This window comes from Papaver somniferum, chromosome 9, assembly GCF_003573695.1.
Source record: "Papaver somniferum cultivar HN1 chromosome 9, ASM357369v1, whole genome shotgun sequence".
Taxonomy (NCBI): Eukaryota; Viridiplantae; Streptophyta; class Magnoliopsida; order Ranunculales; family Papaveraceae; genus Papaver; species Papaver somniferum.
In genome coordinates, this window is record NC_039366.1 from 142,841,626 (window position 1) to 142,855,330 (window position 13,705).

A 13,705-nucleotide genomic window follows, 5' to 3' on the forward strand; every position below is an offset into this window, starting at 1 on the left:
AAAAATCAGATTTCGACAGATACCGCAGGCTGCTATTCATCATAACTACATGGAAGGAAATCAAGCGGCGGGCGAGTTAGCCAATCATGCGGCAGATGGAAGTCAAACAGGGAGTTTATCAACCAAAATATGGGACCACGCAATCCCATCTTTCGTTAATCAAATTCTATCTCATGATTCCGTCACGACAAATTGTAAACTAATATCCTTTCAATTAATTGCATGCTTCACAAAAAAAAAAAAAAATCCGCCCATCCGTGGACCCGATATGGGTGGCACCAAATCCACGGATTTACCCGTTGCTCATCCCCACTTTTGGTAATTGACCACCCTGTTAAAAATCTCCTGCCAAATTTCTGTTTTTTTTCCACAGGCCTAAAACACATAAAACCCTTAAAGAAGAAGAAGACTCTAGGGAGATTGAATTCTGAAGCGTCTAATTGCATGAAGAAATTTCAATACCAGGTATAATCTCTCCGCGGCCATTATGCGCTCCAAGGACAGGATTTCCTACTTCTATGACGGTATGTATCATCTCTGTCTACACTTATACTTCTTTAGAAACCCTAGTTATGTTTACTTTAGGGTTTATGCTTAAACATTGAATTAGTTGCACAAAGTAGTAATCATGCTATGGGTATTGCTTAAATGTGTAAAAGGTTTACGTTTAAGTTAGGTTTTTAGGAAAATTTTATCTAGCAAGGAGGGAATTTTTTATGCAGGAGATGTGGGCAGTGTTTATTTCGGGCCAAATCATCCAATGAAGCCGCATCGTCTTTGTATGACGCATCATCTTGTTCTGTCTTACGACTTGCACAAGAAAATGGAGATCTATGTTAGTATAATAATCTGAAAACCTAACCATTATTTTTCTTGGTATTACAGGATTTTTAGTTTTGAAATATTTACTGCTATTTTGTGTTTGCAATTGTAGAGGCCTCACAAGGCTTATCCTGTGGAGCTTGCTCAGTTTCACTCGGCAGATTATGTGGAGTTTTTGCATCGGATTACTCCGGACACTCAAGATTTATACTTGAATGATTTGGCAAAATGTATGGTATTTAAGAATGTTCACTTTTTCTAGTTTTCTCTTTTTCGTTGTTTCGGTCCTTTCCAACTTTTCTAAAGAAGGTAACAAAATAAGCCCACAAACATATCATGTAAATTCTAGTTCCCTGGAGATTTTCAAGAACAAGCCTTATTAGCTACTTTGAAGTAGCATAAGTTTGACAGTTGGGGTCTTATAAAAAAATGTTTCTTGATTTTCTATAGATAATCTTGGCGAAGATTGCCCAGTCTTTGAGAACTTGTTCGAGTTCTGTCAAATTTATGCTGGTGGAACACTAGGTAAGAGCGTCTGCCACCTTGTTCGTACTATCGCATGTTAAATGGAGCTTAACCGTTGTATGTTATTGTAATCAGATGCTGCACGTAGACTGAACAATAAGCTGTGTGATATTGCTATAAATTGGGCTGGTGGTCTGCACCATGCAAAGAAGTGTTCAGCATCTGGCTTTTGTTACATTAATGACTTAGTTTTGGGGATTCTGGAGCTTCTCAAATATCATGCCCGGGTTCTGTACATTGATATCGATGTGCATCATGGCGATGGAGTGGAGGAGGCATTCTATTTCACTGATAGGTAGAGTAGACAGTCTTTTTTTTCATTTCTCACTGAGTTGAAATATTAGCAAACATTAACATTTGTCTCGGTGATTATAAAGTATGTGTTATTTATGGATATTTAACAGGGTGATGACCGTTAGCTTTCACAAATATGGGGATCTGTTCTTTCCTGGAACAGGTGATGTTAAGGTGAACTTTTGTTCCTCATTTTTTTCAATGATCAATTACCAAACATCACAGATTTAGTTTGGCATGGCTACATATTGAGCTCCACAATGTTAAGACTCCTTGTTTGATGGTCGCATCTTGAGTCTTTTGTCTGACAGTTTGAGCATAGAGTAATTGGTAGTCAATATGGTTTGTAAAGACAAAAATTATGCACCTTCAGGTAAATTTGATATCTGAGTTTTCCAACCAGATCAAATAACACATTTGTTTTTTACAGAATGTAATCATGCGCACAATTTTGTGCCCAAACTTAATTACTGAATGCCTTCATATGCTTGAAATCAACCTATCAGAGTATTGCTTTCAGTTTTTTGTTGATATTCTTATGCTTATTAGCGTTGACATATGTTAATTATTTTGAATTTCTATTTTGGAACCATTTCTGTTTTTATAACTCACTGCTTTGCATTAATCATTTTCCAGCTCATTCAAATAACACTGAGATTCACTGTGCCTCTTTTTTGTTTTAAAGGAAATAGGAGAAAGAGAAGGGAAGTACTATGCGATAAATGTCCCACTCAAAGATGGAATAGATGACTCCAGCTTTAATCGACTTTTCAAGATAGTAAGATGTGATACAAAATACATGATCTCGAGGTTCTTATGTGATAGTAATTTACATTGTGGGTTCAGCAGTGAATTTTCCTTGACAGCCTTTTAATGGTGCAGATTATTGATAAAGTAGTTGAGACATATCAGCCAGGTGCTATTGTCCTCCAGTGTGGGGCAGATTCACTTGCCGGGGATCGCTTGGGCTGCTTCAACCTCTCCATTGATGGTGCTAGTCTAGTAAATTATCTACTTTCAATTCACTCCAACTCAAAAGAGTTATTTATTTATTTTTGCTTTTTTCTTAATGCTTCAGCATACCCAGTTTTTCTTGATAACTTTATTGCTCAATAACATCTTTTTGTTTTCCAACAGGGCATGCTGAATGTGTAAAATTCGTGAAGAAATTTAACATACCCCTATTGGTACATCTGTCATTCATAAGTTGCTAGTTAATAATTATAATATGTTGGAAAAATGAGAGTGGGCTATGAATTTGACTTATCTCAGGTTACTGGAGGTGGTGGATATACAAAGGAGAATGTAGCTCGTTGCTGGACTGTTGAAACTGGGGTTCTATTGGATGCGGAGCTCCCTAATGGTATATTACAGATGTTGATAGCAATATAGCATAGTCAATTTGAAATTGACTTATTATGATTGTATTTTTTTATTTAGGAAAAGGGAAAATTCTTGTTCACAATTTCATTAACAGTTGTGAAATGGTTGCGCCTTGCTCTCTGGCCTTTCATATGGTAGCTATCAAAGCTATATGTCCCTACATTCCAAGATTGTTTTCTCATTGCACTCATTGACAATATCTATTGTCTGGTCACAGTTGGATTCTGAAACGTTGGTTGCATATGTTGTTTTCTTGCAGAAATTCCAGATAATGATTATATCAAATATTTCGGTCCAGATTATTCATTGAAGATCCCGCACGGGCAAATAGTATGGGGAGATCCATTACTTTCATTCGTGTTTCTCCATTCTTTCGTTTTAAATAACCAGGAAAATTGGGCTTTCGTATTTGAAGTTTAGTTATTACAGTTATAAATATGGCACATACATTCTAATTTGTAATTTGTTTTTGTTACTGGCACAGGAAAACTTAAATAGCAAATCATATATTAGTACAATCAAAATGCAAGTGATGGAAAGCCTGCGCAGCATCCAACATGCTCCAGGTGTGCAGATGCATGAGGTAAGTTGCATGACCACACACTGACTCTTGGTTTAGCAGTTTGTAATTTGTTTATGGCCCAAGGTAATGGATTTTGTATTTTTAGGTTCCACCGGATTTTTACATCCCAGATTTTGACGAAGATGGACAGAATCCTGATGAGCGGGTCGATCGTAAGTGAAGTTTCACAGATCTTGAATAACATTTTTTTCTTAAAATATATTTTGTTACTTGTGTGTTCTACAAGTGAGAAGTTAATGCTGCACTTGGGCGCTGGGTCTTTAATTTCTTGGATAATGTTGCAGAACACACTCAAGACAAGCAAATTCAACGGGATGATGAGTATTACGAAGGTGATAACGACAATGATAACCCAGATGATGTATGAAGTTTCACATATTTCCGCTATCCTATTAGAGTACAGTCGAACCTCGATAAATGAATGTTCGATAAATGAATAATTTTCTTCGGTCCCGATTTGGGCCAAGGTGATAAATGAATAACCTCGCTTGATGCATTAATGAATAAAAAAAGTTGGATCCTTAAAGGCCCTATAGAAATATAAACGAATAATTACTGAATTATACATAAAAAATATAAAAATAAACCAAAATACGTAATCAGAAAATTTTACATAAAAATATATGTAGGAATGAACTCAAAAAAAAATCATCTATGGTTGATTGTCTTTTTCTTCCACCCAAACCAGAATGCATTGTATCCTTAATTGTATGCAATGCTTGCACAATTTCTGGAATATTTTGCTCGTGTTGTAGCAAGTAATTTTTTAATGTGACCATAGCTTGAAAAGCATCTTTAGATGACACATTTGGTACGACGCTACTATCATCTGGTTCAGGATCATTCTTATTATCATTACTGACTCAATAATTTCTTCGTCTGTTGGAGACTCCATAGCTGCATCATTCTCGTTAGGATAGTTCAAAAGATGTTCAACGTCCATCACATTTCTATAACGTAAATTAGAAATGACACCAGTTACTTGTACATTTTCTCCTATACAATTTAACTTCTTAATTAAGAAAATATTGTCTAAATGAATAAATATTCGTTTATCGATAAATGAATAACCTCGCTAAACGAATATTTTTTCTTGGTCCCGAGAGCATTCATTTATCGAGGTTCGACCGTAGGTTCTCCACTTTGTAGACAGTAATGCGCTAAACTAGTATACCCAGGTTGATTATAAATTAAGGTATTCAGTTGTATTTATTTTGTGGTTCCAACTTACCCTGTATAAATTCCAACAGTGCCACAGAATGGGTGCTTGTATCCACTGCATAATTATTCATACCCTTTTAAGGAATTACAGTTACATTGCATAAGAGTATTAGAGCTTCTCCAATGGAATGTGTATGAAGAAAAAAGTCTTCATCCACATAGTAAACACAATCATTTTTATAAAATCATTTCCATCCCATTGATGTGTGGATGATATGGGAAAAAAAAGTTAGACATCCTCTAGGTAAACCTCTAATTTTAGACATTTACTTAGAGGATGTCTTCCCATCCTAATCACACTTTTACTAATAAAAATCATTAAAAACAAAAATGGAAATAATTTTAACCAATTATATACCTACAAATAAGTAAAAGAAGAACGCGAAATTGGGGGATAAAAAACTAATTGGGGGATATAAATTACTTCCCCTAACCCATGGTGTGTGCTAAGGGGTGTTTTTTTATGAAAATACTAAAATACCCTTTGCTCAAAATAAAAATCAAAAAACTTAAAATCAAAAAACAAAATCATATCCCCCATTTATCCCACTCCCTTTCAAATTAGAGTTTTCCCCACTCCCTTTCGAACTCTAAATTTTCTCTTCCCTTTTAAATCATAATTATGATTTAAAAAATACTTAGATAAGGGGTGACCCTGATTTGATATTTGGATCCAGTTTTTATCTTTTCCTCTATCCCCCAATTAGTGTTTTTATCCCCAATTTCGCGTTCTAAAAGAAGGATATAACACTTTATGGGTTGGAGATAAAATTTATTTTCTCCTAATATTTAGGATTTTATACCTAGAGGATGTCTTAAAAATGATGTCTGGTAGGAAACATCCATATTCACGGTTGGAGAAGCTGTTAGACATTGTGAGGAATTACAGTTGCATTGTGTTAGCCCTTTTAAGGGAACATTTTTTTTTCGATTAATATTTTCAGACGGATGAGCTTACAGTTGCATTGTATTAGCCCTTTTGAGGCAACTTTTCCTCGTTATATTTTTTAACCCTTGGATTATATTTTCAAACAGATCAGCTTTCTGATCATGAATGATGTAGCCTATGCCAGTGTGATGGTGCATGCAGCCCTAGTTGATAACTTATTTTCTTCTGTGTATATTATATTATTAATTATAACAAACCAAAAAACCAACCATTTGGAAAAATCGAAAAAAATAATAATAATGAACTCGCTAATAGAAATGGGATTATACATGATGGAGACCATATTCATAACCAAAATAGCATGTAGAATACGGATGGATTATAACATGATGGGAACCAGTAAAAATTTCATAATCATCATCTAAATGAATGTTGTCCCTCATCAGGTTCATCAGAGTTCCCAGTCTTTGATTTCACAGAAATGAAATTCTCTAATTATTAAACTTACAAGATATTTCCGTCATTAACATGTAATTTGGGGTCCTATGAATCAGAAATTAGACTGTTCTCTGTAAGAATGCTGTCAAGTAACGATTCACAAGCATCTTCTAGCAAATCTAGGACCTGCAAGAACAGATGCACTGATATTATAAATTTATAATAAAATCAAACCATAAGAAAATGAACGCCATAGATAGTAATTCTTTGCATAAAATTGCTAACTCGAAACGGCCGAGTTTCCCATTGGGCCAACTTCGCTGAAAATTGCTGGTGTATGTTGGACACAACTCGTACTCAGCAAGGCAGCACCAGGTTAACTGACAGATGAGTGTTCCACATACGGCCAACTTTGCCTTACTAAGCCGCGTGTTTAGAAATTTCAATCACTAATTAGCCTAGTATCAACGAGACTGGTACAGTAGCACTGTTTATTTCTTTGTCCAGTCAAAATCAAATTTTAAAACCGAACAGACCAAAATCTGAATTTCTGAATCATCTAAGCACAGAAGACTACAATCCAAAGATCAACCAGATATGAATCCAAATTCAAATATTTTACCTTCTCAAAACCTTGTGGTCCACCATAATAAGGATCTGGTACTTCTTTCTCATTATGCTTCTTGCAGTATGAGCACATTAACTTAACCTGCAACACCAACAACATGAACTCTAGTCAGTGACATTCAAACCAAGCCAACTACAAAATTTGAATTCAAATACAAAATCTTCAGGAGTTCCAAATATAACCTTCTTATGAGCATCATCAGGAAGAGTCTCTTTAAATTTCCACCTCTCAAGTGCACCCAATATATCATCTAGTTATCATAATTGAAATCATAATCAGATAACAAAAACTAAAATTAACCACTGATTTATAAAATTCTACTCAGAAATACATAATCTCTAGTGTAAATTTACCTTTGTTTTGCATATCCATTGCAAGGATAAGATCAAAATCCCTGAAATCAGATGGTCTAATTGGTCTGGACCTAGAAGTAACCTCAATCCCACGACGTTTAGAAGCAGATCTCATCCGTGGGTCTGCTGGATTACCCTTGAAGGGTTTAATAAGAAGAACGAGGTCAAATTCTATAATCAGACAGCAACCAAAACGAATTTAACCAACTTTTAATGATATTTACCTCGTGATAGCCAATTGTACCAGCAGAATCAATCTTAAATTTTGATTCAACGCCTCTTTTCTGGACCATATCAGTGAAGACTCCTTCAGCTGCTGGACTTCTACAGATATTACCTAAACATACAAAGAGAACTGAAAAGGGCTTAAGTTCTGTTGAAGAAGGTGATGAAGCCATTGATGCTGTTACAACTGGAGAATCACTGGAGGTAGAAAACGAAAATTTAATTCGTTTGTGATGAAAATCGAGAGAAAAAGAAGGGTACGAGACTTTGGGAGAGATGATAAATTGGGACTTCAGGAAAAGTGGAGTTCGAGAAGGGACATGATGGCAATTTTGTAAATACGCGATGTTGTTATCACTCTATTAGTACACAATCCCATGACTGCACTCGGTTCTCCACCTTCCCAGTTTTGGGAGAGACTTTTGGAGGCAATATATCATCTCCAGCCAAGACACAAGGATAGATAAGATTAGTCGTCCAAACATTATTCTCCATTCATTCGGGCTGATGAAACCTTAGTTGCTGTAGCTGGTGGTTACCTACCCCCTGAGTTCTAAGCTCCCTAACTGCTGGATGTTACATGCCCCTGGATTATTGAGTTTGTTATATCACACTGAGCTTGAATTAAGCAATTTTATAACTACATTTACATTATATAAGAACCAATACAAGTTACAGAGAGACATTAATAGTACACAAGCGGAACACTTGTAAGAGAGGGTTTTGCTAGAATAGCTCAAACTCAAGATGCTCTCCATTAGTTTTAAACTCAATACATTTGCTATCGTCATTCTGAAAAGCCGCTGCAGCAGCTGCTGCTGCAAGTACAGGATCACAAAATCCCGGCAACTCTGGTGGGACAGCACATCGAATCAATGCCCAGTTCAGTCCGTCGAAGAAAGGGTGCTGTTTTATCTCTGTTGCCCCTTTTTCAGACCCTAACCTGTTCTCTGGATCCTTTACTAACAAACCTCTAATCAAATCCCTTGCCTGGAAACTAACAAGTGGGCATTCGGGGAACTTGAGACTCTCTGACACTACATTGCACAAAGTATCCTCATTTCCAGATCCCTTGAAAGGCGTCTTCCCATATATAAGCTCATAAAGGAATATACCAAACGTCCACCAATCAACAGAACTCCCATGACCCTTTCCTTCAATAATCTCCGGAGCTAAATATTCGTGAGTACCGACAAAAGAGTTCGAGCGTGCACTTGTTGGCTCTGCCACGAGCTGTGGAAGCGGGGTTACTTGTGCTGCAAGGTCTGACTTTTGTTTTCTGGTTTTTCCTGCACCATTAAGCCTTGGGGTGAAGCAACCCCCTTGGACCCAGGATGGATGGAGACAGATAGGATCAATGCAGCTGGATTCTGTGCATGGACCTGCAGCATTTTGGGCTGGCTCCACAACTACTGAAGCTGATTGAAGGAGCATCGGACTGACGGAGCATCTGAGAGATAAGTCGAAGTCAGATAGCATGATGTGACCATCTTCGCGGACAAGAATATTTTCTGGTTTCAGGTCCCTGTATATGACCCCAAGCATGTGTAGGTATTCTAACGCAAGGAGAACTTCCGCAACATAAAACCTGCAGGGAATGATGAGGTTGAATTAGTCCAGGAAAATAAATAAATTATGAACTGAGATTGAAAACCATAAAAAAGAGTTCAGTTGTATATGTTCTCTTAGTTCTTATCCCCTTAGTCAATCGTGTTTAAAATCATCATCTCTAAGATAATACTGGCATCAGAAGGGAGAGAACCCAGATAACAGCTACTTGCAACACATGGAATCATGAATGCCTAAGTCCATTGACTGGTTATCATTATCTGTATATGCCCAAGTCCATTGACTAGTTATCATTATCTTTTAGAAGTTCAGTATACTGTATGCCTATGTCCATTGATTGGTTATATCAGTGAATTCGATCAAAAATGTTTCATGATAATAAAATGGTATAGATAGGGTTTTAAACCATGCCAAAGGTGGAAGCGAGAGATACCGTACCTAGCTGCTTGTTCGGAGAAACACCTGGTTGGCTGCTTCTGCCGGAGAACATGAAGATCTCCACCTGGACAGTACTCCATAACTAAACACGAAAACTTCTCCGTAGTAAAATGAGCAAATAACGTAGGAAGAAAAGGATGATCCAGCATTTGCAAAATCTCTCTTTCAGTATGAGCCCTCGGCATTTTCTTCCTAGCAGCTATAAACTCATTGTCCATAACCTTCAAAGCAAATGGACACTTTGTCCCACTTAACTCTGCGAGATAAACAGTTCCAATGTCTCCACAACCTAGCCGCTTAAGCAACTTGAAATGCCTCAGCCCTATGCTACCATACCGTGCTTCAACATGGTGGATGGCATCCCATCTCAGATCTTTTGACATATGAGGCCTACTGCCACTAAAACTTGACCCACTTAAACTGCTTTCCTCACTGATGCTAGTGCTACTGCTGTACTCACCAATGCTGCTTGAGCTCTGAGAAAACTCCCCCTTTCCTCTAGATCTTGAGTTCTTAGTCACCTTAACACCGGCAGTTCCCATTTTATGGCTACTTGAACTGACAGCTGATTTACTTTCACCACAATTTACATTACTTGAATTGACTTCAACACTTACACCTTTACTACTTGATGCCGGAGAAGCGGATTCCTTTCTTGCATTCTTCTTACCAAAAATGTGGGTCTGACAGACTAATTTACTTGTACTAGGAAGCAGATCCTCATTTTTGGCCTCATTGTGAATTCCAGAACTGCTGGATGCAGAAGCTGAATCTTTCTTTACTTTCCTTTTCACCGTTTTACTACTAGGGACATAATTTTCCTCATTAGCTTCATTACATATATTAGAACTGTTGGATCCAGAAACCAAATCTTGTTTAACTCTTTTCTTAGCAATACTCTTATGTCTAAAAACTGGCTTGATAGTACGTGTTCTGGTGGTAACTGATTTGCCTACTTTACTACCCAAGTATGAGCTGGATGAAGATGAAGTAGGATCTCGCCTGCTTTTTGGCACTAGGTCAAGTCCTGAGGTTTTATTCCCAAATTTAGGAGTGGAAACCTCATCTACCTCTAGAACTTCCTTGATGGTATTTGAATTTGGTAGACACTGCGTACTTCTGCATTTTCCCTTTTCCACAAGCTTCGGAGTAGATTTCTCACCTCCAACTTCAGGAGAAATCTCATTTGGTGGATGTATTTTGGCACCTACCTTTGTCGATGTTGGAGCTGCTACTAATCTGGGAGACGGGCGGGAGCTTGAGGTTGGTGACTTGGTCCTGGACACTTGCACGGATTTTCCCCCCAACTTTGGAGTTGGTACCTCATGTACAGCTTCTGTTGACTCGTGAAGAATCTCACTCCGCGTAGGTGTTTTGGCCCTACAAGGCATTGTAGCATTTGATAACATGAATCTGGGAGAGCGAGCACTTGTGACGGGAGACTTAGCCCCTGACACTTGCAAGGATTCTGATAAATTTTGCAGGGATTTTGCAGCAGTCTTCTTTTCAGGCAGCATAGAGATCTCTAACAAACTCCCTTTACCTTCATCCAAGGGAAGACCTGATTCACTTGCCTCACTAACCACTGCCCTGTATAGCTTCTTGATAGCTCCGGCTTCTGAGATCCTTGGAGAACCAATTGGCATCGCTAATCGCTTCATGGCAGCCTGTTCAGATGCATGAGAAACGCATAGCCGTCTAAGTGCCTGCTTCAAAGTCACAGATTCTGAAATTCCAATCCCTGATGGATGAAGTGAACCTACTCTAATTGGCTTCTTTGAAGCATTATTGCTTGCTGTTCCCCTATCTGATTGGTGAGGATGACTCAGACCCTTACCAGCAGACCTGAGGTTGATAGCTTCAAAAAGCTGATTAAGATCATCTTCCAATGCATAATTACGTCCTGTTTTCAGCATTGGAAGCTTTCCAGCTTTCTCATCAATTCTAGATCCAGAAGGTAGCAGGTTGATCCCTTTATACCTTTGACCAAAATCAAGTTCATCCTTCGACTCAACAATTTCACAAGCTCCGGAAAGTGAACCCATCATGTAATTTTTTAGCTTTCCCTAAACTCAATATTATACAACAACACAACAGAAGATGGAATATGCAAGGAAAGTTAACATTAACCCATTTCTGAAGAAGCCTTTTGGTGATATAAAAGTACACAAGCCAGAAAACACATCATCCTGGGCATATAGCTTTCCCCAAACATAATTTATCGCAAATTGAACGGCTTGTATAACTCCATTGCCAAGCTTCAGTATTTCACTTTTATGTCCTGCAATGATCACCGAGTTTCAGAATACAAATGGCTTGTGTAAGAAATTTTCACTTTTATTAATAAGAACATTTATTGCTCTTCTAAAGTTATGTTATAAGGGAGGGATAAGTAAATGTGTTTTTTACATAATGAGTTGTCTGTTTCATCTTAATTTTGTTTACCCCATAGAACAGAAATAAGATAGGTTCACTTAATTTTACAACAACTGGGCAATGGAGTTGAACGCAACAAGAACTGCAATGGGGCTTATGCTATTTTTGGGGCACCAGTAAGACAATCTTGACAAGTAAACTCAGCTTATTTTCATTTTATCACTCAAGATCGATCAAATAAAGGCAAACAGAAAATGAAAAAAAAAATATATTTCACCGTCAAAACCCAAAGAAAAAAAAAAATTTAAAATAAAAATAATGATAGGTAGCTATCAGATTCATACTACTACATCTGGAACAAGATGCATTGAACAACAAAACCGCCAAACTTAGAAAGGGAAGGAAAAAAAACAAACTCATGAGTCTGAAAGATAACTAAACTAAAACCTATACCATTAGGTTTGAAAAACACGGAGATTAAGAAACTAAACTGAAACCTATACTACTAGGGAGTAGCTCAACACAGCACTATTCAAACAATAGATCGACAAAATAAAATCAAAACACTACCTGAATCGCTTACAGACCACCAAAACCTTCAGTCCAGATCCAATAATTAGTTCTTCGGGGAAACAATAAACGAGAAATCAAAGTTGAGACAGGGATTATGCTGTGGAGGTTGAAGTAAATCTAGGGTTTATCAAAGAGATCTGGAGGACAAGAAAAAAAAGATTAGGGCACGGGAAGACGGTGAGAAGCAGACACAAATCACGAGAAATTTCTTACTGTTTACTTTTTCTGATGAGGATGAACGAACGAAATGGCGGATAGAGAGATAGAGAGGGAGCGCTAAAGTACGCAACCTTGAGTATTTTTTATGATACAAATTACAGAAACAGTGAGTGACCCTGTGTAAATGTTTCATTGTGCACATTCGACGCACTTTAGTAGAATCACTAATACGTTGGATCTTCTGTCTATATGCACCCTTGTTTTGGACCTATTATTACAGCCACTGCCATTTCACAACAACAAATGAAAAAAGGATAAATTATTTATTTTATTTATTTTCAAAATGAGTTCTTGATTTTTAATGTCAAGCATTGGCGCCGTTGGGTGATTAGTGGTGTTGATGATAATACTTAGTACTAAATTACTTTATAAACGGATTAGTTGGTTGTTAAGCTTAAGCCTCGCAATCATATTGATGAGAATTGCCTTTATGTAACATGGAATCACTCTTTTTGGGATGGAAAAGGAAAAGATTGTAGTTAAGGGTGGTCACTGTTTTGACTATAGGGTGCTATTCTAATCTTATAGATATGAATCATATGATGATAGCTAAACCATTCCTAACTACCTCGAGACTGTTTTATGTTTCTGTTAAGCAAAGTAAAATTATTTAATAATCATATTAAAGCCACCAACCGAGGCTTTTCACCACTTTTTTTCTTCAACAACCCAATTGTGCATATTAAAATGTTCTAACAGAATGGAAGATTTCTTTAATTCACTTCGAAAAGGGAGTGTTTGTACTTCGTTTAACACAAATCATGATTAAATTATGTTTATAGTCTATGAACAAAGTGTATTATTGTTCTGGTGTCCTCAACAAAGAAATTTAAATTAAAGGTGAACAAATACATTTTTCAAAGAAGATGCAAAATATTATAGTTTCTTCGAGTTATAGAAAGAAAATAAAATCATGATTATTTATATAAGATTTAGTGAATTTGCTGGCGCCAAAAAAAATAAATAAATATGGATTGTAGCAAAAATAGAAAAAAATGATGAAATATTTTATGAATATAAAAGGGATGGAAATCTTTTGGACAAGAGATAATTAATGAGGGCAAGTGTCAGTGTCCATCATCCTGCCATCTTCGGAAAAGATGGTTGGCGATTCATGGTTGTCTTTGCCCTAGAGCTACAAACAAACCTAATTGTCAGCCATCAACAGG

General features: G+C 37.0%; 3 protein-coding genes across 4 annotated transcripts; 1 reads left to right on the plus strand and 2 right to left on the minus strand.

Moving 5' to 3' along the window:
* Positions 1-363: 363 nt before the first annotated feature.
* On the plus strand, positions 364-4,138 carry LOC113314350 (histone deacetylase 9-like). Its single transcript, XM_026563147.1, has 14 exons — positions 364-524; positions 723-835; positions 935-1,052; positions 1,273-1,347; positions 1,423-1,642; positions 1,752-1,815; positions 2,327-2,419; positions 2,524-2,632; positions 2,779-2,828; positions 2,914-3,004; positions 3,284-3,354; positions 3,509-3,607; positions 3,693-3,759; positions 3,892-4,138. Exons 1-14 carry the CDS (start codon positions 488-490, stop codon positions 3,972-3,974), a joined length of 1,290 nt encoding a protein of 429 aa, XP_026418932.1. The 5' UTR covers positions 364-487; the 3' UTR covers positions 3,975-4,138.
* Positions 4,139-6,011: 1,873 nt separating this feature from the next.
* LOC113310428 (putative low molecular weight protein-tyrosine-phosphatase slr0328) lies at positions 6,012-7,781 on the minus strand. Its single transcript, XM_026559113.1, has 5 exons — positions 7,361-7,781; positions 7,137-7,272; positions 6,966-7,033; positions 6,778-6,864; positions 6,012-6,341 (listed from the first exon to the last, which is right to left on the minus strand). The coding sequence occupies exons 1-5, from the start codon at positions 7,532-7,534 to the stop codon at positions 6,261-6,263; spliced, it is 546 nt and encodes a 181-aa protein (XP_026414898.1). The 5' UTR covers positions 7,535-7,781; the 3' UTR covers positions 6,012-6,260.
* A 199-nt stretch (positions 7,782-7,980) lies between these two features.
* On the minus strand, positions 7,981-12,654 carry LOC113310427 (serine/threonine-protein kinase D6PKL2-like). Of its 2 annotated transcripts, none has more exons than XM_026559112.1 (4): positions 12,538-12,654; positions 12,315-12,454; positions 9,369-11,649; positions 7,981-8,949 (listed from the first exon to the last, which is right to left on the minus strand). In XM_026559112.1, exons 3-4 carry the CDS (start codon positions 11,414-11,416, stop codon positions 8,088-8,090), a joined length of 2,910 nt encoding a protein of 969 aa, XP_026414897.1. In that variant the 5' UTR covers positions 11,417-11,649; positions 12,315-12,454; positions 12,538-12,654; the 3' UTR covers positions 7,981-8,087. The 2 variants fall into 2 exon arrangements, with proteins under 2 accessions (XP_026414897.1, XP_026414896.1); XM_026559111.1 differs by having other exon boundaries at positions 12,531-12,652.
* Between the last annotated feature and the right edge of the window lie 1,051 nt (positions 12,655-13,705).

What these genes read in the sequence shown, in the direction of transcription:
- LOC113314350 (XM_026563147.1), top strand. Translation starts at nt 488, where the DNA reads ATGCGCTCCAAGGACAGGATTTCCTACTTCTATGACG. An exon ending in TTAATCGACTTTTCAAGATA is followed by an intron (nt 2,420 to 2,523) that starts GTAAGATGTGAT and finishes TTAATGGTGCAG; the next exon opens with ATTATTGATAAAGTAGTTGA. An exon ending in AGATCCCGCACGGGCAAATA is followed by an intron (nt 3,355 to 3,508) that starts GTATGGGGAGAT and finishes TTACTGGCACAG; the next exon opens with GAAAACTTAAATAGCAAATC.
- LOC113310428 (XM_026559113.1), bottom strand. Translation starts at nt 7,534, where the DNA reads ATGGCTTCATCACCTTCTTCAACAGAACTTAAGCCCTTTTCAGTTCTC. An exon ending in GTACAATTGGCTATCACGAG is followed by an intron (nt 7,273 to 7,360) that starts GTAAATATCATT and finishes AAACCCTTCAAG; the next exon opens with GGTAATCCAGCAGACCCACG. An exon ending in GACCACAAGGTTTTGAGAAG is followed by an intron (nt 6,342 to 6,777) that starts GTAAAATATTTG and finishes CTGTTCTTGCAG; the next exon opens with GTCCTAGATTTGCTAGAAGA.
- LOC113310427 (XM_026559112.1), bottom strand. Translation starts at nt 11,416, where the DNA reads ATGATGGGTTCACTTTCCGGAGCTTGTGAAATTGTTGAGTCGAAGGAT. An exon ending in TTCTCCGAACAAGCAGCTAG is followed by an intron (nt 8,950 to 9,368) that starts GTACGGTATCTC and finishes CATTCCCTGCAG; the next exon opens with GTTTTATGTTGCGGAAGTTC.